Source organism: Priapulus caudatus, unplaced genomic scaffold, assembly GCF_000485595.1.
Source record: "Priapulus caudatus unplaced genomic scaffold, Priapulus_caudatus-5.0.1 Scaffold603, whole genome shotgun sequence".
Lineage (NCBI taxonomy): Eukaryota > Metazoa > Priapulida > Priapulimorpha > Priapulimorphida > Priapulidae > Priapulus > Priapulus caudatus.
In genome coordinates, this window is record NW_014577664.1 from 68,071 (window position 1) to 91,047 (window position 22,977).

Sequence of the window (22,977 nt, forward strand, 5' to 3'; positions counted from 1 at the left end):
CTGCCCTAATTCAATGTCACTTCGACTATGCAAGCAGCATATGGTACAGCAGTCTCACAAAGCACACAAGGGCTAAGCTTGAGACCGGCAGCCCAGAGGCTTGAGGGTAGACGAACTAGGTACCAATATTTACGTATTGGAGTATACAGGGTGTCACCTAAGACTTATAGAAATGCTATTCTGGCGGGTACCCCCCGTTGCGTATAGCCAGGGGACTCATAGAGCACAAAACAGGCTACGCCAGAAATTTTGCCTGTTGTACAAGGGGTGCCAGACACCCTCAAATATTGTACCCCTGGGCACTGTGGTACATCTAGGCTGGCCTAGATGTTATAGGTACCACTTGAAACTAGGTTTAAGTGACAAAGCACTCCTCTGGGAATACAAAATGGGCAATGACAGAAATGTATTCCAATGTGTTGGTCCTGCCAGACTCCCAAAATAGATCCCTTGGCCCATCTAGGCTAGTCTAGATGTTATAGGTACCTTTAACAACAGCGAAAATTTCTGTTGTATATGTTTTTGATGTATATTTAGCAGTTACCTCACCATGGTACTTATTGCAATTGGTACCATGATCATCTATTTCAGACCCATTTTTTACACCCTTTTGGGGGGTCCCCTGGCTATACGCAACGGGGGGTACCAGCCAGAATAGCATTTCTATAAGTCTTAGGTGACACCCTATATACTCCAATACGTAGATATTGGTACCTAGTTCGTCTACCCTCAAGCCTCTGGGCTGCCGGTCTAAGAGGGAGTGAGCGTGAGCGAGAGCGAGACAGAGGGAGAGAGAGTGGGAGAGCGAGCGAAAGATAGATAGATAGACAGACAGAGAGACTGGGAGAGCTATAGCGACAGATACACGCACGAACGCACGCACACGCAGAAATACGAATCATATACATATATTATCGTATATATCAGGGGCGTAGATAGCGGGGGGATGGGGGGATGCGTGGACTTACTTATTGACGTAGGGGGATGGCGTATACAATCATCCCCCCCTACTTTCAGAAGGAAAATGGGGATTCAAAATTTTCTGGGGGAGGACCCGCATACCCCCTGCCCCACCTGTTTCTTACCACCCTCCTCGAAATCCTGCATTGGCCACTGTCGAGCGTAACAAATTTAGCACTCCCACTTCAAAAATCGTTCCGCGGCGCCTGTAGAGTACTGCTAACAAAGATTATGATTATGAATATTTGTATGCATATCAAAAGTCAAATTTGAGTTTATCTGACAGGGCCGTAGATAGCGGGGGGATGGGGGTATATCCCCACACATTTATTGAGGTGGGGTGGCTTTCATCATCCCCTACTTTCAGGAAGAAAATGGGGAAAAATGTAATATTTTACAGACAATAAATACTGGATATTTATCTACAAATTCGTCATCGCTATTCAAACTCTCCTAATGTATTATTACAGAAATGGAACGTGACATAAATCTACTGTAAAATGGCTGTAATTCGTTCCAAGAATGACATTATTTTACTGAAACTCAGACAGTTAATTTTGGACGCATATACGATTTTTTTTCTAAATCCCCAAATCACGTCTTATCATGCACTGCTCACGAAAGTGAAATCCTTGCTTTATTCAAAATTAGAATAGACCTATTGAGAGTTGGGATCTTGAATTTTCAGGGGGTTGAATGGGAAAATTCAATTTCATCTCACTTTTTGGGACGGCTGAGACCCGACCGGACGTATATTCCCGATTTTGTATAAGGGGTGAAAATATGCACTATTTGGTTCAAATCTGGTTGTTTTTCTCATATTCGTTTGCAGTTTTAAGGTTCTCACTTCTCAGTAAAATTTACGTTTTATCAAAATTTCAGGGGGAGATGATTCCAGTACAAATGTGATGGAGGAGGAGAGTAGGAGGTAGAGGCGCCCTCCCCTACCTCCTCCACCTCCTCTCCTCCTCCTCCCCTCTCCTCCTCCCCACCTTCTCTCCCTCCACCACCTTCTCCTCCTCCTCTTCCTCCACCTCCTCTCCTCTTCTCCTCCTCCTTCACATTCTCTCCCTCATTCTCCACCTTTTCCCCACCATCTCCCCCCGCCTCCTCTACCACCTTAGTCCTCGACCTCTTCCCTGTATCACTGTTCAACAATGAATAATAAGCAGCAAGTGAGTATTTGTCCGGGGGAGGGGTAAATGTCCGGGGTGTATTTCACTATTTGTCCGGGAGGAGGGTGATTGGCCGGGGGGTAATTGTCCAGGGGTGATTGTCCGGAGGGTGAATGGCATGGGGGTATTTGTCCTATACCCGTTTAATGAAACACTTATAGTATTGAGTAGACATCAATGGTGATATACAAATTACAATTACAACTAAAGTGCACAAACATTATTTTTCAGTTGGTACCAGATCAGCCGATCTTTTTAACCGACAACAACAATAGGGTGGTGTTGCCCGATCCTAATGGTGGATTTGGCGGGAGGCTGTCTCCTACCAATCACTACAAGGTGACGGGAACACCGCGACCCGAGACAGCCATCACGCTCCAGGCCACCCCACATGTAGGCCTACTAACACCAGCACCAGCCCCAGCCCCAGCACCGGTGCAGTACTCTGGTCCGGCAGTAACAACTAATTTGCTTGCAAGTGGTAAGAGTAAATAAATGTATAAGTAGAAATGAAATAAAACTAACCGTTGACTTTTAATTATTATTGAGCATACAATCCGATTTCTTATCAATTATTTCCATACATAGAGTGACTAGTACAGCTCTTAAACCTCTGTTGATGTTTGTTAACAGGTGGCAGACCAAGCTTTTCAATGCCTGGGAGACGTACTGTTAGACGGTTAGTAACTTCCAGTATAAAGCTCTATCGAATGCAGTGTGCAATACAGTTTAGTTGAGAACGACATCAAGGTTTTACAAATCTTTGGGCTAAAAAATAAGGATTTTCGTTAGATTAAATTCGTTAAATAAATTGATAAGTTTTGTAAGAGCTCTTGGCAAGTCACTTATGGGGACAAATCCTAAAGATTGTAATAAATTCATTATAGTCATTATAAGTGTGGGATTATATATAGGGATCTAACAATTAATGCATTGATTCATCGCAATAGTATTTGGCTCAATAGCAATGCATCGATAGTAAAATAGAATATCAATAGTTATTGCCAATAGTAAACTGAACTATCGATTGTTATTAATAGTCTTAAATTAGAATCAATGGACTAGTTATTCAACAATCTCTGCATACATTGAAATATATACAACTGGAACCAGCATAGTGCTTACTACACGCACATATACCCAGTTTACATTAGAAAACTCGCTCACCAGCTAGCTAGTGCACAAGAGGTAACTTGACATGAGGAACACAGGTTATACGCAATACTCTGTTCCAATGGTTGCTAAATTCTACAATTTCCTGGTAAACCAATAGTATTGCAATTACTGCAATAGTATCGTCAATAGTATTTTAGCTATTGCAATACTATCGCAATAGCAGAATTGCACCCAATAGTCACCCCTAATTATATACCTTTACTGGTCTCGCCATCATTATTTAGTTTATCAAGATGTGACATATTGATCATGACGTATTTTCTCTATATTCTCTATATTCAGTAACTGACAATTAGTGCATGACGTGATAAATCGCTGCAATCTCATTGGATAACGCAGCAGGCACTATAAAGCGATAGTGCCCACCTGGGCGGGCACTATCGCTTGCGCGACGCATTGTTCTTATAACGCATTGTGTTTACGTCACGAATCTCCTGCGTCTGCGTGGTTGTGTTTGTGTCGAACGTTTTGTTACATCGAATGCACCGGCAAATTAGGGCGTATAAAGAAGGTACTATTCCTTCCCTCAGCAACACTATGAGAGCATAGTGCCCCCAACAGCAGGCATTAATATATAACTGTAGGTATACTTTGTTAATAAAGGAAAATTCAAGTCGTCGAATTGGTCGATGGGCGGCTTCAGCCATGCCGGACGACATTTGTGGTCCTGAAGGAGGGCGATTTCTCAGTAAACTGTGTTGCCGAGAAGGTTTCCGAGTCGCTCAATTGTGAGGAGGAGGCATTCCTTATCCTTGACTCCAGGAACCAGGAGATTCAGGACTGCCAAGCCACACAAGGTAATCCCTGGACAGAAACTAGATACTCTGCTACTTTCCGAACATTAAAATATCTCGTAAAGGCGGGCTTCTGTCGGGCTTGCGAGCCGACTCGACTAGAGGCAACTGCATTTCGTGCCACTGGAAGCGATCTGCAGCGACTAGTTGCGTCCAGTTGCCCACTGTTCTATTCCGAGCAACCAGTGGCGGCCAGTTGCAGCCAGTTGCTTCCAGTCGAGTCGGCAAGCCCGACATAAACCCTCCTTAAGGATACTGTTCGGATAAATCCGCCTAATGTGTATTGCATTCGATTAAGGATTCATAAGTGTTGGTTTCCCCTTCAATGACTCACCTCTTGTGGACTGAAATCTCTCAATTTTACTATATGTATTTGCTAAGAAAGAAACATTGTGAAAAAAAATACTTTCACACCTCTAACATTAAAAAAATTCCTAGTGACTATTTGAATGGTCATGTTGGTCTGGAGAAATATTTTAACATTATTTTATATCTTGCTTCATCCAAGTACATGTACACATAGTTTGCTGTTATAACACTTTGAATGAATGAGTATTAACACATATACTTCTGATCGTCTCATACCTATATCTTTTGTGTACATACCCAAATAGAATAATCATCTATAATTTTCTCATGTTCATCAACAGCAAAAGAATTCTGGCAGGCCTCAACAAGGATTGTTAAGGCCTGCATGGAATCGGAATTCTTTGAATGGCAAAGAAATCGTGCTGGCAAAAGAAGGTTTGTGTATTTCAGTTGTTAAAGGCAAATTTAAGACATGTTTATACACGAATTGTTGTGTTGACATGGTTTCATACAGACACCAGGTAATATATCTATCACATTTGAATCTTGTTTCATTCTAGGAGGACACAAGGAGGGGGAGGGGCCGGGCGCTCAGAGGACCTGGACGAGCTGGAGGAGCGTGTGCGATCCCTCGTCCAGGCCACACGGGTCGCTGAGGGGGCTCAGGTCGGCGTCACCCTCCCTCTACCCTTAAAGGACCTGACGAGGTTAACTGCAGCATTATCCTGTGTGGTGTGCAAAGGTATTCAATTTTGCTTAAGAATATTTCTAGGTGCATTGAGTTTTATATTTAAGCCATAACTTCACACCTAATAAAATAAATGTTATAAGTTTAAGAATCCCAAGAAAATTATATTTCATTCGAAATGGTATTATAAGCACAATAGCAAAGTCTTGTCCCCTTTCTTTCAAGTCACCAATAATATAGCGCAGGGCGTCAAGTTTCTATTTTTTCCTATTTTCTGGAAAATTCCTATTTTCTCCTATTTTCTGGAAAAATTCTTTTTTTTTAATTTCTGGGGTGAGGTCCCCCTAACCCCTTCTCCCCCTAAGTGGCAACGTGCCTTAGACACGTCACATAAGCTGCCTTCGGCATCTTTTTATAAAAGTGCTCTTCATTTTTGACTGGACCCCCCTCCCCTTTTTTCAAAAAGCCGAATCTGCCTATTTTGGAGTAGTCTACATGTATAGGCGCTTATGCATGTATAAACTGCTTATCAATTTTAACATGCATTTCTCATTAAAACCTCAAAGTATTGTTTGCATGTGATGTAACTCCAAATATGTATATTAACTTGAAACGAACAGTTGTCGCCAACTACATGTATCCCCCGTGATCTAGTATGAATGGAATATCTCTGTAAGGACGTAGAAGGCAGATAAAGTTAAATAAGTCACAAAGACAAAGGTTTGTTAGACAACTGGTGTGCCTCAGATGTGCAAGTATATGGAATCTGGTTACGCTAGGAGGCCGAAGAGGAAATACACACACACACACACACACACACACACACACACACACACCACAAGACACACCCGCATTGCCTTTTTGTACGGCGCAGTAGTAGTTCATCCGCAGAGAATTCACCTGAAACTATGCTAATCATATGCGGAATTAATACCGGCGTTGCCATGACAATGCGCTCTGTTTGTGACAAAAAAAATTCCTCAGATTGAAATCTCATCTCGCTTGGCTCCATTTCAACACACGCAAACATTAACCACGCCTAAAATTCCAACTACGTCGCAGATCATTGCCCACCGTCGTACACACGATTCTCACGGCAGCCAATTCTCACGTGCAGCGAATCTGCCGAACGATTGGAGTACGGGCACAACATGACACTGGCCTTGCCATTTTGCCCCCTCCCCCCTTCATCATTTCCCTGCCTATTAATAATGACCTTGACATCTACAGCTATATTTTAACCGCATCTGATTGTAAATTAACTGGACATTCTTGTGATGCATTGAATCAATTTGATGGCATGCGCAGATTAAGATAGCTAGTAACAAAATGGGAGGAAAACCATCTTGTTCTAGTTAGGCCTAGTTGGATGTACGCGCCCTTGTAACCTTGCACTTTTAGCATAATAAATACATGGTGGTGCAATTATACTAGATAATGTATGTGTGTTCACGTGCATGGCTTATAATATTCTATAGCTTAAACATCGTACTGCACACAGTCTCTCAAATATCAGAAGACTGTGCTCAGCAAAGAGGGCAAAATATCACCAACGCGATATATATTCCCCCAGAAATTTTTTGCATTCGAATTTCGACTCAGATGCAAAGGCCAGTAACATTTCGGGACCGGAGTTTATTATGCTTGGAAATACTCCACCGGTTTAAACTGGCGCACACGGTGTCGTGTTTTCGTTTCAACAACGCCCGAAGTTCAGATAAGCACCCAGACGAGCACGCCTATTCACAATGCACCACGCGCACGTCTGAAACATACCGACCACCGCCACGATCACGACCACCGCGCACTGTCGGGCATTGCTCTGCTCTCTAATGGCACCGAGCCACACGCGCACTGCCCCCTTGAATCCCCCCCAACAGCATTCTCAAAGCTCACTATTCTTTTAGCGCTACGTCATCTCGTATTATGTAATAACGCCGAGTACAATAGTTACAGGTCCGGATCTCGCCATCAGTAAATCAAATTGTCATAATCGCTGCAATGGAATGCGGTGAACACATATATATATTATATATATATATATATATACATAATAGTAATACATATACATATTATATACACACACGTATACCTCTCTGTAAAATTGCAAACAATGCGAACTTAAACTGCGTCAATAACAATTATCGGAAGGTCACCGACAGTGAGCGGCATCGGAAGGTCACCTTCGCGAATGCAAACAGAAATACACAGCAGCAGCCCCCCTCCTCCTGTCTGCCACTGTCTCACGACGTCAGGGTACGTGTAATTAGTTCGCATGCTGGTAGAGAGGGATGAAAGCAGGGAGGGACGGCGGAGAAAGACAGGCAGAGATGGAGTGAGAGAGTCAGAACAGACAGAGAGACACGGAGAAGCAGAGAGTGAGCGAGAGGGAGAGAGGGAGGGAGAGCGAGAGAGAAAGAGAGAGCGAGCGAGCGAGCGAGCAAGAGAAGAGAGAGAGAGAGAGAGAGAGTAGAGAGAGAGAGAGAGAGAGGAGAGGCGGAGAGAGAGAGCGAGAGAGAGAGAGAGAGAGAGCGAGAGAGAGAGAGAGAGAGAGAGAGAGAGAGAGAGAATGAGGGAGAGAGAGCGAGAGAAACACAGGCACTTGAAGCGTTTCAATAAAATGTATAATGCTAACTAAATATAGTGTAATACTACTATATATATTAGTGTAAGCGTGCAACAGTCGCACCGCGAAAGCAATGGCGCCGGAAGCGTATGGTTGGACGTAGGATTTGGACGGTGAAAGAGAGTATAGAACCATTAAGAATTTGATAGTAAATAGATTTCATATTTAGTTAGCATTATATTTTATTGAAACGCTTCAAGTGCCTGTGGAGAGAAAGGTGCGGCAGCCGCAGCAGCAGCAGCAGCAGCAGCCGGGGCAGAGGAGAGGAGGAGGGAGAGGGTTCGCCTCGTACCTGCAGTGGCGGCGCGGAGGAGGGAGGAGAGGGGGAGGGTCCGCCTCGTACCTGCGGTCTGCTATCAGCATTCTTTGGCGGTCGTCCCTTGCCTCGTGGCTTCACCGGCTGCTGATCTACGGGCGGAGGCGTGCGGATCACGCTGTCAGGGTTGCTGTTCTCACTCTGCTCCGGCGGACCTGAGAAATCAACAACACACATCGTCGTCAGTGTCTGTCTGTCGCCCGGGCTCGCGGCAAAGCGCGTCGGCCAGCCATCAACGCTAATGGACGCGCAGAGAGAACGATGACAGTACCGCTGGCAGAGGTCAATGGAGGTCACGGTGGCAGGGCGATGCTCCCGGGTACGTGTGTGCGTGCGTACGCGGAGAGCGAAAATGGTCGCGAAATTGCTCCTGAGTGGAGCTCTCATCAGATTGCGTATTCAGAGATTCGGATATATGTGGAAATAGTTCTCCGTGTCATGAATTGATAATGACCTGCGTCCTCTGAGAGCGTGACGATTCTTTACGCGTACACGTAGTCAGATAAGCGCGTGCGTGCGGTGCGTGCGTGCGTGCACGCGTGTTCGTATGTGTTCGCGCGTGCGTGCGTGCGGTGTGTATGCGAGTCTGTGTATGTACGTGTGTTCGTGTGTGTGCACGCGTACGTGCGTGTGCGCGTGTGGCCGTGCGTGTGGTTCGTGCGTGTGGTGCATGATTAACGCTACTGTAAGACCATGCTTCTTCAGCAGCTTGCTAACAACCAAATAATCAGCGAGTAACCGTTGCGCGTGCAAATGTTGAAAAGTTAGCCGCCTCGCAGTCGATAACGTAAGAGCTTTGAACATACGATAATATTATATATAGAGAGGTTGGTAGAAAGAAGAAAAAATTGCATAAAGTCGATATAGTGTAAACCCTGCTTTACACGCTCGTTAACAGCTACGGTTTCCACATTCGACACGCACTCGAGATCCGGGCGAGGTACGTCATGCGCTGTCTCGCTGCCTCACTTCACGCAACCGCGCGAGCGACGAGAGACCGCAGACAACGCCTCTCTCTCGTGAGGGCGGGACCTTGCTTTGTTGGCAGAGCGACAGCGACCCCAGCGCTCGTCACAACACGACCACAGTGCGCTTGGCTCGGCCCAAAAACTTCGGTCGAACGTTCGTTCTCTAGACGCTTATTCGGAGACCTAAAAACCGTCGTAGGACTTCCGACAGGCTGCTATTTTTTTCTGGAGGAAATCCAAAACTGAACCCAAGCCCCGGGAGAGACGCACGCACATACATTCGCACCCGGGCATCGAGGGCGCACACATACAGTGGCACGTACATACACGTACATACGCACGTATCTTCTAGGTACAGTCTCCCTCCTCTTCCCTCTCGCTTTCTCTCGCTCAGGACTGCCCTTTTTTAGAAGCCACTGCGACCTTTAGTCAGCGTCAATAGCGTGCGCCACGGCGGAAATTTTCACGCCGTAAAAAATGATCTAACCGCCACGTCATCATGAGTCGCCGTCACTCCGCTTGGCAGTAACACGCAAAAATGCGAGATTTTGCAGAAGCTTGTAGCCGTAAAAAGCAACATCGATTTACACAAAACAAACACACGCCCGCCCGAGTCGATTGCTTTTCGGGCCCCGCGCCGTCCCGTCACGTGCCCGGCGAATGTGGGCCAAAAAATTGAGACATTTTACATTTATTCGCCGAGCGACCTTGAAAGCAGCCCGTGATGCGATTGCGTGTGCCATCGCGACAGAGATGCGTCGAGCGCGATTCTGTCAGCACGGAACATCGCATTTTTCAGCTGACGTCACCGATCGAATTGGTTCGCAGATTTTCTGAAAAAGGTCAAACTAAGGTCAAGAGCAGTGGTGGTTTTGGTATGCGACAGACCTTCTCCCCAAGATGTGTAAGCATACCAAGTTTGGTCGCGCTAGGTCAATTAGGGGCTGAGTTAGAGAGCGGAAGAGAAATAAAATTTGTTCGGGGGATACAATAAAACCATTTGTGGTGGATCAAGATGGCTGTAGGGGTGTTGGAAGGTCATCGAACGCAACAAATATTTCTATTTAACATATATTTTATCACCAAAATTCCTTCTATTTTTTCACATCTGAAATTCCAATTTTCCTATTTTCTGAGCGTCACTTGTCACTTGACGCCCTGATAGCGATATATCTGTGAAATTTTAACTTAGTGCACACAAAGCTAAAAAAATAAACGATGTACTCCCTTTTCTTCTCGAAAATAGAAACCCCTACACCAGTTATAATATGTCTACAGGCTCATAATTGTAATACCGGTAGTGACAAAGCAAAATATATTCTAATTTTTTCTAATTTTTGTTATTTAGGTATGAAGTTATCACTTTAACACAATGTTAAGGTTTAGCTACATGAGCTGTATTGTCAACTCCTCAAATACATTTACATGCCACCCATACAACATGACATCAGGAGTCTATCAATAAGATAGACTCTCAATAGATCTCTCTAGATCTCAATAGATCTCAATAGATTAATGATAGACTCCTGATGACATGCTATAAATTGTGTGGATTTGGTTTTTCAAATGTACTATATTTTTATACATCTGGGAAATAATTTTAGTCAGATTCAATCTGTGCCAAGGTGCACTTAAATGACCAAATTGGTACCTTGGTCGCAAATTGGTTCATACGTGCTGTGCTTGAATCATTATAACAACTAATTACCGGTATGTTAATTGTTCTTTGTTTACAGGGCCAGTTCAGAAACCAGTGGTTTCTGCCTGCTGCCAGTCACTGCTGGGCTGCAAGGCATGCTTGGACAGTTGGTGGGCTGGGAACAGTGCCTGCCCCAAGTGCAACTCCGAGCAGGGGAGAGAGGGTCGACTTGACCTAAAGGGCCTCGATGACATTTTTGCCATGCTGTTGCCCGTCACAGGGGCATTAGACAACTAGAAAAGTATTGATATGATTGAATCCAAGTTGAATTGAGTATTATTGATGTTGTATATTATTCTGATTGTGTTTTAGGTAATAGTAATACATTCACAAATTTACACAGGTCGGACCCGGGCATAAAATCTGCACACCCTGGAAGCTAATATATTTAGAACTAACCCTCCACCCATTATATTCATTACATAACATTTATCTATCCAGTCTCCATCTATCCATCTCTATTTCAACATAACGCAACACCATCCATCTAGTTCCCAGTAATTTAAAAGATTACGTCAGATAAGCTAAATACCAAAATAATGATAATAATAATAATTATTATTATTATAATAAATTTTAATATAATATAATTATTTTATTTATTAATATTAATATTAATACCGAGTCTCCACTCTCTCACACTCTCTTTCCGTAGGTTACCGTACAATGCGTTGTTCGGTGGCGCTGGCGCCATCTCGCGGAAGGATTTCCTAGCTGTCAATGGTTTCTCGAACCAGTTCTGGGGCTGGGGCGCCGAGGATGATGACATGTATAACCGGTAGGTGGCGCGAGCCTTCTCTCACGCTTGAAGCTGCGATGCGATATCTCACGTTTTCGCACGTTTTTTTCTGCGCTTGAAGCGTTGAAAATGTATTAGTCTCAGCAGGATAGAGACAGCTTATAACTATATCGGTATATATGTGGTAGTTTTTGTAGGGGGTTTTAATATTAAGGGATTGAATGCGAAATATATTCGTGATTCAAACTAGCTTTAGAAGAACGAAATCGTTGACGTATTTGTACAGGCGTGTGTGCATGTGTGTGTGTATGTGTGTATGTATGTATGTGTGTGCGTGTGTGTGTGTATATGTGTGTGTATGTGTATGTGTGTGTGTGTGTGTGTGTGTGTGTATATGTGTGTGTGTGTGTGTGTGTGTGTGTGTGTGTGTGACCGCAGGAACTACTTTCGAGCTTACGTATTAAGCAACATAGAAGACATCAGTCGTTACTAATTCATATAGCTTTCTCTACGGGCCGAGTTATGCAAAACACTTTCTAGCTGTGCCAGGCTCTTTTGCGATCCATTTTTCCACAGACGGCACACGCGCGAGTTGATTGCGTGATAGTTCAAACGTAGCACATTATGGCCCTCGATTTCCACTATCTATTTACATATCGTAAAACGTTGAAAGGTTAAAAGGCTTTACGAAAATTACTCATTTCTAAACCCACGCACGAAGCTACCTGCAATTATCTCACCTTACACACCGCGTAATAAAACGCACGCGACTGTATTACGCACGATATGAGGTACGTAATACGAACCTAGCGAAACCGAATCCAGCACCGAGAAAAAAAAGCACGCAAACAAACATGAGAAAAACTCGACCGAGCGAACAACCACTCCATAACGGCTTCGGAGGCGCCGGTTTTCGTGTTCAAGGAAACAACCTCCTCCCCTTCATCCGCCCCTCTTCTACTTGAAGCGGACACGGAACTTGCATTAGTCAGAAAAGCGAGAGGACTCCTTTACGTTATCTTCGCGGGTGTGGGGCGAGTGCCTTCACGTGTCTCAGCAGCGAGCGTGCGCGCGCTATCACGATCACGCGTTTAACTTCGTCTTACAACCACCGACCCTCCCTCGCCCCTCATTGTCCGCTAAACGACCAGCTCGAAGCCTGTCAAAAGAATGCCAGCGCGCAAAGATAAAGGCGACTGATATAGGATTATCGACAAGGGCAAGTTTCTCCCTCGCCAACGCCCCGGCTAGGTGTTGGACGTTGGGAGAACATTGCCCGTCAAAGAATGACCCGTAATCGTATAGGTGGGGGCGGACATCCGGGAACATTTGACTATTTCACCGGATGTAATTGGAGCCGATGAAAACAAACCGTAGTAACGTACCGCTCAATGCACGCAGCGCATAGTGCCAAGAAATTATGTGGTGTTTGCATGCCGCAATCACAGTCTTTCAAGTGACAAAAAACGCTCATTCTTTGAGCTGTCGTAGCCCGAGGAGACACAGATGGCTAACAGCAATTAGTCAGGAGAACGAATATGGATTCCACTGGAGTCCCGCCGGGTCAAGGACCGACCGACCGTTTGTTCTGACAACTTTGTCACAGCCACGGCACAGCCACAGCCTAGGTAAGATTCATTTCGGTTTCTGTTTCTTACTCTTAGAATCAGATAATTTTAAAACAGTTTGGGAATCAAAATTACACGTGCAGAGATCCCATTTCCAAGCTTCAGTCTACATCGACTTAATTACTACTACTAGTACTAGACCAATAATTAGTCTAAAATTATAGTAGAGCCGTCATTGCTACCAGAGAACAGAAAATCGAATAATTCTAGCTGAGCGTGAAGAAATGAAGCAAGTGGATCTAAATGCTCAAGTAAAAGATTATAGTGTAGATAAGGGTAACGAAAAACTATGAATATTTAAAATTTGTGAATTATTTTTCTTCATGGCAGTAAATAATAAAATATAGTCCTTTGCAAAGATAATTTACAAAAACCTTTCTCTCATTTTTTATAGAACGGCCATCGAAAGATTCTCTACATCCAGATTATCTCCCATCAATTTTCCCCCACCGAGCCAACAGTCAACACAGTTTAAAAAGATACAAGCGTCACGACTCACAAGGACACCGACTTGAAGAGAACATGCACCAAACGTCATATGATTTTACTGTTGTTTGTATTACATAGGAGGGTGATGACTTGTACATAATGACGGCTTGTAAATGACGACTTTGGCGGGAGTATTCATATGGCTTTATCATGAGAAAAAATGTGGACTTTGACTTCCATGACGACTTAAGCGAATTGACGTGTTAGACGATGGCGTTTTATGCGAGTTTTACTGTATTAATTACCTGTTACCTGTTAGGGAACTGTATCATTTATTTTACTTTGAAATCATGTGATTGTATCTGTTTAACATCTATTTATACCAGATTTTGTTTCAACAGGAATTACGGGTCCTTTCAATAGAGTCAAAACATTAACGCTAAAGACATTTCACATGGAAATGAAAGTGTCAATGACACTGTAGCTCACAACAACAAAAAAGGACACAAATGAGTGAGTGAGAAGAAGTCAGTTTTAATTGAGCAACCATCGACGTACATTATAGAAACGAAGGGTATATATGGGAGAACTCCTTATACGCTTGATAATTATATGTGTAATTTTTTATGTGAAAATAATAAATAATAGTATATATAAATTATTAATAATTTATAAACAAAAATGAATCACAATTTGTTGAGCAATCGTTGAGGTCCTTAAACTTTCATCGCGAATACAGCGGGGTCGTGCTAAATCTAGTTTCACCCGTCGCTTGCATTGTTTTACCTGACAAGCTGCCTTGCGATCGCTGCGACGAGATTCAAATGCGAATGAAACAATGCATACATACATTGATTTACACAACATGCACACAGCAACATTGAACAAGTCATGTATACTTATTTAGTTGCGCGATCTATAGGCGATCGTCGCTTCGACCTAAGCGCCTTCTACAACTTCCAGTGTCAATCGCTGCCCGTCGCTGTCAGTTGCGTTGCTGTCGACCTAAAGCCTAGTGCATGCCTGCGATTTTTGGTTGCTCGTCGCTGCAACCTGCAACCGCAAGCTATCGGTCGATGTGTCACCGCGTGTGCGTACATGTGATTTCGAAGCAATTCTAGAGCAAACAAGTAGTTACAAGGGAAAAACAAGGGAAAAAACAAACAAGGGAGTGACAAGTAGTTCAAAATCAAACGAGTTTGATTTCTTGCAATTAATCGTCACAAGTGACCAGTTTGCACTCGCTGACTCTGTTTGACTCGCTACATGTTGCAGTTGCACATTCCCGCAGACGAATCGATTTCATAGCAATTTTTACAGCGATTGATAATTCTAGAATCACTGCCAAGTTGCATGTCGGTGTCCATTGCACTGGATATAGTGACAAGGTAGCGAGTGCCTTCAGGGGGTGAATGGTCCTAAAGTGGGTTACCATACATGTGTAGTGTGTACGTTGCCCGCTTAATGATGACCGTTTGATAAACTCCGCCGCATTCTTGTTGAAGTTAATGTGTTTGTACCATTTTGAAATGCCTTCTGTCCACGCTGAATTATGTGCGCTCATAAATTGACTACGTCACAAATTTTCTATGGTAAAATTTGCAACATTTTTGTTGCCTTTTTTTACATTAAAAGTAAGAACTAACGGGACTATAAACGTATCGTCAAATTCTTACCTGATAAGATTGTTTCGCAACTAGTTAAAAATCAAAAAAACCTTGACGATTTGACGTTCCTGACATTAATTGCTTGCTATGGGCTATGTATGCGTCACGAGTGTATGTTCACATCAAACAATATAGTAAAATAAGAAGTATAATGCAGCAATTTAACGATAAAAAGTGAACAGAATTACTTATATTTTGTGAAAAACTGGAAATATTATTTTTATTTTTTACCATTTACGGTGACGTAATCACTTTAAGTATGTAGCTAATGTCTTCTGGGTGCATCGCCGCCCGTACCTGCACATTTGCCTGATTAATGTGCCAAATTCCCCATGTCTCTATCTCAAAGCTAAAACACCGTACTACACATGTGGGGGCGAAGCCTTGGCTTGAAAGTGTCAACGTCAGTTGCTTCCACAACACTCACGGGTAGGTTATGCCGGAAAAAAGAGAACTAGAGCCGCAGAGCGTCTGGGCTCATCTGAGGTATGTTGCTAGAATGATAAACGTAACATTTAAGTCGTGCGTAGTGAGACTTTAGGCGCAGATATGCAGATACGCAGTTGCATACACATCATTTCAGCAACCTTCTGCATTCAGCATACCTCCCAAATCCCATTGGTTGATACAAATCGCGTGCCTGAAACTCCTGTTTTATGGTGCATTGTGACCCTGACCCTAACCCTAACCCTATTATATATAAAAAAATATTTAATTGTTGTAAAAATTATGTGTTGTTATGAAATTGTTGTAAATATTTTCCTTAATTGGAAAGAAATAGTTAAATGGATAAAGATAGAAAAATACAGAAACCAGGTAAATAATAAAAAATCTGATGGGATTCGATCTAAGGACCTTTGAGCCCTAATCCTCTGCTGTAGCCGTTAGGCTATCGAGGCATGTTGGGGTTCCCGATTATGGATGTGCCATGACTGTGACATCATTGAGGCAGTTCAGGAATCCATGTTTAACCCTCCTCTTGAGGGTCAAAAGGTTATCAGACACTTACTCTTCGCATGTCAGTGGAAAGCACACTTCATGGTCCTTTCAATAAAGTGATAAAAATGATAGGACAGCACTGAAACAAATTTTTTTTTCACTCTGTCCGTTAGCCCATGTTCTCAGAAAATGTCTGATATCTGACCTTTTCCCCACTGCCCTTTGACCTGTGACCTCCAATTTCGGCACAGTGATGGTTTTTCCTACCATGATGCTATACACCGACTATAACGAGCCTAGGTCGAGCCGTTTAGATTTGTGCCGCAATTCTGCATTTCCTCCCTAAAAGGATGTAATATACCCCCTTCTTTTACACCTCTTGACCTTTGACCCCCAGCTTCGACATCCCAACTCGTTTTCGGATTACCCACCTACGTCCCGACTTTCGAATCCGTACGTCGAGCCGTTTAGATTTGTGCCCAACTGTTGACGGACGCACGCAATGTAAGGGGGGGGGGGCGTTTGCCACAGGAGGAATGTATAACACGTCACACCGCCTTACCTGCGATTACTCCGAACATGTTCACGCCTCTTGCAGGTGCTCCCAACAGCTGGCAGGACCCAGGTAAGCAGGGGTACCTGCCTAGGCTGCAGCTGTTAGCGGTAGCTAATCGACAGGCTGGCTTTACCGTAATCAGACGCCGATGCAGATACGCACCGAAATCGCTTACTCGACATAAACGCATGCGAGAAAACGACAGCACGCATGCGCCCCCTCCACCAACATTATATTTCCTCCCCTCAGAAACACAACTGCGCTTTTCGCCATTACAGGAAACACAAGAGCATTCCTCAGAATTCCACGTTAGGCAAATACGTTCATTTTCTTGACATTTTATTCCTCGGAAATACAATTTCCCCTTTGACATTACATCCACCGGAAATTCCCTCTTCGACATTACATCCACCGGAAGTACAATTCCTCCGTTGATATTACATCATCCGGAAATTCTCTCATTGACATTATATCCATCGGCAATAAAACTGTGCTACTATACCGAAAATTTCGAAATATAGTTTTCTCGAAATTCCTTAACGGACGGCGGGAGGGGGGGGCGCCTTCACCCGCGCTCCTTAAATTCTCACGGAGAAAAAGCATGGAATGTTCGTATTACTAGTTCCGGAAAGACGGAAAAACGCCATCTTGAAATATTTTCCTTTCACAAATTCCGCTGCTTCCTTTATTCCGGTAGCTCTCCCGGCAATACCTTGCTAAGCCGTTAATGGCAGTTGCTTAGCCGTAGCATGCACACTTCAAGGAAATAAACCTTGGGAATTAACATTTCTTGGGGCACTGCCTTCCGCTGACAGCGATCTAGGCATCGGTAGGTGCCTGGAATTTTATTATGCCTACTGTGTTTACACACACTTTCCCATGTCAATATCAAGGCGGCATAAAACACGACGCTGGCCAGGCGGCGGCGAGAAATAACTGTCGAACACATTTTTGCGCAGTCATCTTTCACGCGAGCGGGCCTGACGCGGCGATTTTCGAAAGCGTTGCTTCGTCAGTAGTAGCTAGCCGAACGATCATGTGACGATGACGCAACCGCCGTCCCTGAGAACTAGGTCTCGGTGCTGGTTAGTTGTGGTGCAATACCTCGGCAAATAGCCGCAGCCACGCGCGTCCCGCTTTCCGCCTCCCCGCCGGCTCACGCTCCTGGAGGAATGCCAAGATTCTGTGCAAGCGAGCCCAGGGGCTGCACCACCGCCCGCCCACAATGTATTGACCGCGGTACGTATATGCGTCATATATACGCAGCGGCTTCGTAGATTTGCTGCCGCCGCCGCCGCCTCGCCTATAAATAATTTCCCGCGTCATGGCATCCTCCTCCCTAGCGTTGGATGGCTTCAGAGGCGCGATAAACTAGGGGCGAGGAGGCGCGGGAAGGGTGGGTCTTTGTAGGGAGGAATTTATCTCCCCCTTCTCGCTCTCTCTCGGGTTTTCTCTATCGGCTGCTCTTACTTTCTTCCCCCACCTCTCACCCCCTAGCCTCTCTTGCTCCCTTCCTTACTCGCCTTTCCCTTATCTCTATCCCTCGTGTCCCTCTCACGTTTTCTTCCTCCATTTATCTAAATCAGGTTTCAACTAGTAGTACTCTTCATCTCGCAGTAAGTAATATTTAATTCAGTGTCCGAAAGTAGGGCCTGCTTGCTCACCGACAACAACGCTGACACTGCGTGACACACGCGTGCGTCGCTATGAGTGTGTACTGGCCAGCCTTCTCTCTCTCCCCAGGGGACGTGACTGAGCAGCAGTGAGCTTACACAGGGCAAGGCTGCCGCGACGCCAGGCTATCACATGCTGCTGATTGCGCGGAAGCTGACTCAGCGTTTAGCAATGATGTCAGTGTTTGTTGATGCGCCGCGCGCGCGCACACACACTAAATTTTGATAAAAAGTATGTTTTACTGAGAACATTAAAACTGCCAAAAAATATGAGAAAACAACCAGATTTGAACCAAAAAAGTGCATATTTTCACCCCTTATACAAAATCGGGAATATACTTCCGGTCGAGTCTCAGCACCCTTCCCCCCCCCAAAGTGAGATGAATTAAATTTTTTCCATTCAATATCCGTGAAAATTCAATATCCCAACTTTTAATAGGTCCTATTCTAATTTTGAATAAAGCAAAGATTATACTTTGGAGATTTTGAAAAAAAAAAGGTATATGGGGAATGCGCCCAAATTTACCGTCAGAGTTTCAGTAAAATAATGTCATTCTTGGAACGAGTTACAGCCATTTTACAGTAGATGTATTTTTCGTTCCATTTCTGTAATAATACATTAGGAGAGTATGAACAGCGATGACGGATTTGTAGATAAATTTCCAGTATTTATTGTCTGTAAAATATAAAAAAATTCCCATATTTTATTCCTGAAAGTAGGGGGGATGAACGCCACCCCTCCTCAATAGATAGGGATATAGATATACCCCCATTCCCCCGCTATCTACGCCCCTGTCAGATGAACTCAAATTTGATTTTTGATATGCATACAAATATTCATAATCATAATCTTTAACTAATTATAAGGGACTATTATCTTTACTAACTATAAGTATATATTATACTAAAGATATAACTAATATATCTTTAACGTAGCCAGGTGGGCGATGGCGGTCGCCCCCCCCCATAAGATTTAGAAGGCGAAAAAATGGGAAAAAAGTTTTTAAAAAAAAGATTCGCTTCCCTGAAATCAAGACAAATTCAATTGTAATATTGCGATTCAGTTGATCAGTTCAGTTCGGCCGGTCTCCCTTACGTAAGTGAGGTGAGGCGCGCCGGAAGCAGTTTTGGATGGGGGGCAAAGACCTAAGGGGGCTCACGATTTTTTTATCGTTTATCTCTCTCTCTCTCTCTCTCTCTCTCTCTCTCTCTCTCTATCTGCGCATGCACGCAGCGTCCTGAACGCCCACGCGCGTTGCGCGTGACACGCGGCCCTGAGAGAAGCGAGAAGAGCTCTCGCGCGCCTTTCTTCAGTCACTGCTTACGCAACCGACCTCTGCTCCGGCGGGCCGACACTCCCCGCCATTCCCCTCGTCGTCGACAAACAAAACAAGTGCACTTCACACGCAGGGACATCGCCGAGTCGCGGCCCTCGCAGGCGAGGGAGGAGCAGCGAGTGAGGCGGATCCGAGCAGAGCCTTTGGAATGCGTGCGCGCTGCGCAGTTCAACCTAATTTCGCGCAAATTACGGAAAGTCGTCCTACCAGTGTTCGGCCCTGCCCGGCTCGGCTGCTCGTTCTATTTTTTTTTCCTGGCGGCTCACCTGAGAGCGGCGGACGGTGTCAGTGACACGCACGCCGCAGCCCGCGCGCGCAAGCTTAACCCTGGCATTGTTCCAGCAGGCGGCGACGACAGCGCCGCAGATAACATGCCACTTTGTTTGCGGTTAAACGGCGGCGATTCTCAGCGGGCGCGCGCAGCTATATAGACAGTGCACACATAGGTGTGCGTGCATACCCGCATGCGTGCGTGCATGCGCGCATCTGCGCGCGTCCGGGTCGGCTTACATGGCGCGTGCGCGGTCAGTGAGCCAGGGCGCATCAGCGGCGCGTAGTCGGCGACTGACACCCCTGCAACCTACTAACAAGGTTTCGTGACCCGAGAACGGCGAGCCACCGACCCACGCGCACTTCACAGCAGCGAGCGCTGCAGCCGAGCATACACTAACCCCGCCGTCGGCGCTGCTCCCCCTCCCCCTCCCCCCGCCGCCCCTCCCCCGAGGGGACAGTTATAGCCCGACGTAAACGTTGACGCGCAACGTGATTCGCGTGATACGATGGCCGACTGTTTGCAGAGGTCGCACCTCGCGACGTAGAATGGCGCAGCTGCCGACCGACCCTGGCTGGCGGCGAAGATATTTTTTTTAAGTTGCGAGGCCAGCGGCGTTACAAAAATGCAGCGCGGTCGATGAGATAAGCTGCGAATGCGTTTGAGACGTTTTTGGAAAAAGCAGCTCAAATGTTTTCTTGTTGCCGACGCCAACAAAAACAATACGGAAAATTAAATATGCCTGCGCAATATACAGTATATCATCGGCGACCCCCACCCCTGCATGGGTTCTACTCTCTGTTCTACTTTCTATCACGTTAGTTTACACTGATGTCTACAACACTACCCTGTCATCGACACTACACAATAGCACGTCACGTTGCCACACTACCCTGTCGTCGACTACATACATTATAGCATGTGCCTTTACAACACTACCCTGTTCTCCACGACAAAATAGCCCTTGCCTTTACCGCACTATACTACTCATGTACTCATCTACCACGCTGTCTGTCACCCAGCATCCTGTCTCACGCACAACGGCTGTTAAACACACGTAGCAGACGCCACTGATGCAAAGCGGAAGGCTCTCTCTAGCCCGACCGCTCGCTAAACCGGTGATTGCATTTCACACACCGGCGACGCAGCAGCGCACCTCTCCCCGCTATTTACCAGCCGCAGCTCACTCCGCTGCCCGCGAACCACCGCCAGGACCACCGTCACGTCACCTTCAGCTTATAGGACACATGATAGTTTTTTGAAGACATTTTCTGAGAATAAAGTCCCGCACACAAGCCGCGGAATACGGTATACCGCGTTCGATACAGACATAGAATTTACAAGGCGTATGTGATTCGATTCATTGGTCAATAAGCATGTATATTCTTCCTTAGAGCAATACCGGTACAAAAGCTCGAGTGTATCTTTAATGGTGGCACGTACGGATCTGTACGTACACTGCAAGCGCCGACGCTGTATATATATATATATATATATGGCTGGTATAAACACAAACAGGGCAACATGGCGGGCTCATGAGCCGCCAGAGGTCATCCACCACGTTACAATGCCACCTAGCTGCGGGCAAAACAACAGCGGAGGTGTTCGTCTGCCTCTTCCCCTCGCCTCCGCCCAATACATCGGCACGTTTATTATGGTAATCAAATCACGCGACTGGGGCCTTCGAAAGGGCAGAACAGACGCGCCCGCACAGACGAGCACACACACGAGCACCCGTGCTAGTTTTGCAAACAATGGTGGCCCCCGTTTGTCCAACCATATTGACATATGTTTCTAGCTAGCACATACCTACCTCACAAGTGTACGCGCGTAATTTAGTAGGGTGATGGGTGACGCAGGGTTTCAGTTTGCGTCTTCGCAACACCGAGAGTGGGCGAAGAGGAATGAAGCCACAAATGCGATGTAACCACGCGCTGCCTCGTATATTCCGCATTGCGAACGTGAACGAGATAGTAGTATAGAGAGGAGACAGCCAACAGAGCTCGAGAGCATCATCTCGAGTGAGGCCCACACCAGTGAGCGCGCGTGCGCGACGTGGGTGCGTGTGTGCAACGTGTGTATGCGATGTGTGTGCGTCAACGCGCGTGTGCGGCGTGTGTGCGTGAGCGCGCGTGTGTGACGTGTGTCCGTAAGCGCGTGTGTGCGGCGTGGGTGCGTATGTGCGGCGTGTGCGTCAATCACGCAAAGCGCGCAGCGAAAACTTAAAATAAATGTATAAATTAGTTTTTGAACGTTAGAATTAACAAGTCTTAGCTCATACATTTTATTTTTTATTTCCCACTCTTCTTTTTTGGGGGGACTTTTTGGGTTTGCCCTTCCACTTTTTGGATTGGAGGGGCGGCCGCTCTTCTCCCCACTTCCGGCACCTCTGAGTAAGGTGTTCGAATAAAGAATATTATTACAGATGCGTATATAGTTAATAATTAATTCAATTCTGGATGAAAGTATTGCATGTGTGGTTTGGGGTATTCTGTAGCTTGTACCGTATGCACACAATGCGTTCGGATGAACGCGGGACCGGTCGGTATCGGTCGGGAGAGAGCTGTATTTTCCCTCTTACCTGTATCTACATGGAGCTCGGATGGGTAAAATGTGTTCCCCCCTCCCGAGTGTCATCACACATGCACGTTACCAGCACGTATCTTTGTAATGTTACATGAATTTTATTTTTGTATAAAATGTCATTTGCAAGTGATCACAAACCTAATCTTCATGTTATTTTTGCTTGATTGCTTAGCAGACGGTGTTCATGATATTCATTATAAGAATCAATACTAGAAATTTATTTAAATGATATCGTTGTTTTGTTAAAATATCTACATCAAAATACTGCTACCTTATTTAATCCAGCAGGACTGTTTCAAGTCGATAAAACATAACACCCCCTTAGATGCTTTTTTTGCGCGAGCAGGGGGGGGGGTCCGGACGTCCTGGACCTTAACCCCCCCCCCTCAATGTACACGCCCCTGCCCCTCGGGCGCTCCGCTCCCTCGAACTCATTGCCGC

General features: G+C 45.3%; 1 protein-coding gene across 1 annotated transcript in view; it reads right to left on the reverse strand.

Annotated features, from left to right (window-relative positions):
- LOC106812043 overlaps nucleotides 1–22,977 on the reverse strand; it is a 79,691-nt gene that overhangs the window by 24,757 nt on the left and 31,957 nt on the right. The window contains exon 3 of the mRNA XM_014815800.1: nucleotides 8,072–8,199. Coding sequence (XP_014671286.1) covers nucleotides 8,072–8,199 — 128 coding nt within the window. The remainder of the gene's footprint in view (nucleotides 1–8,071; nucleotides 8,200–22,977) is intronic.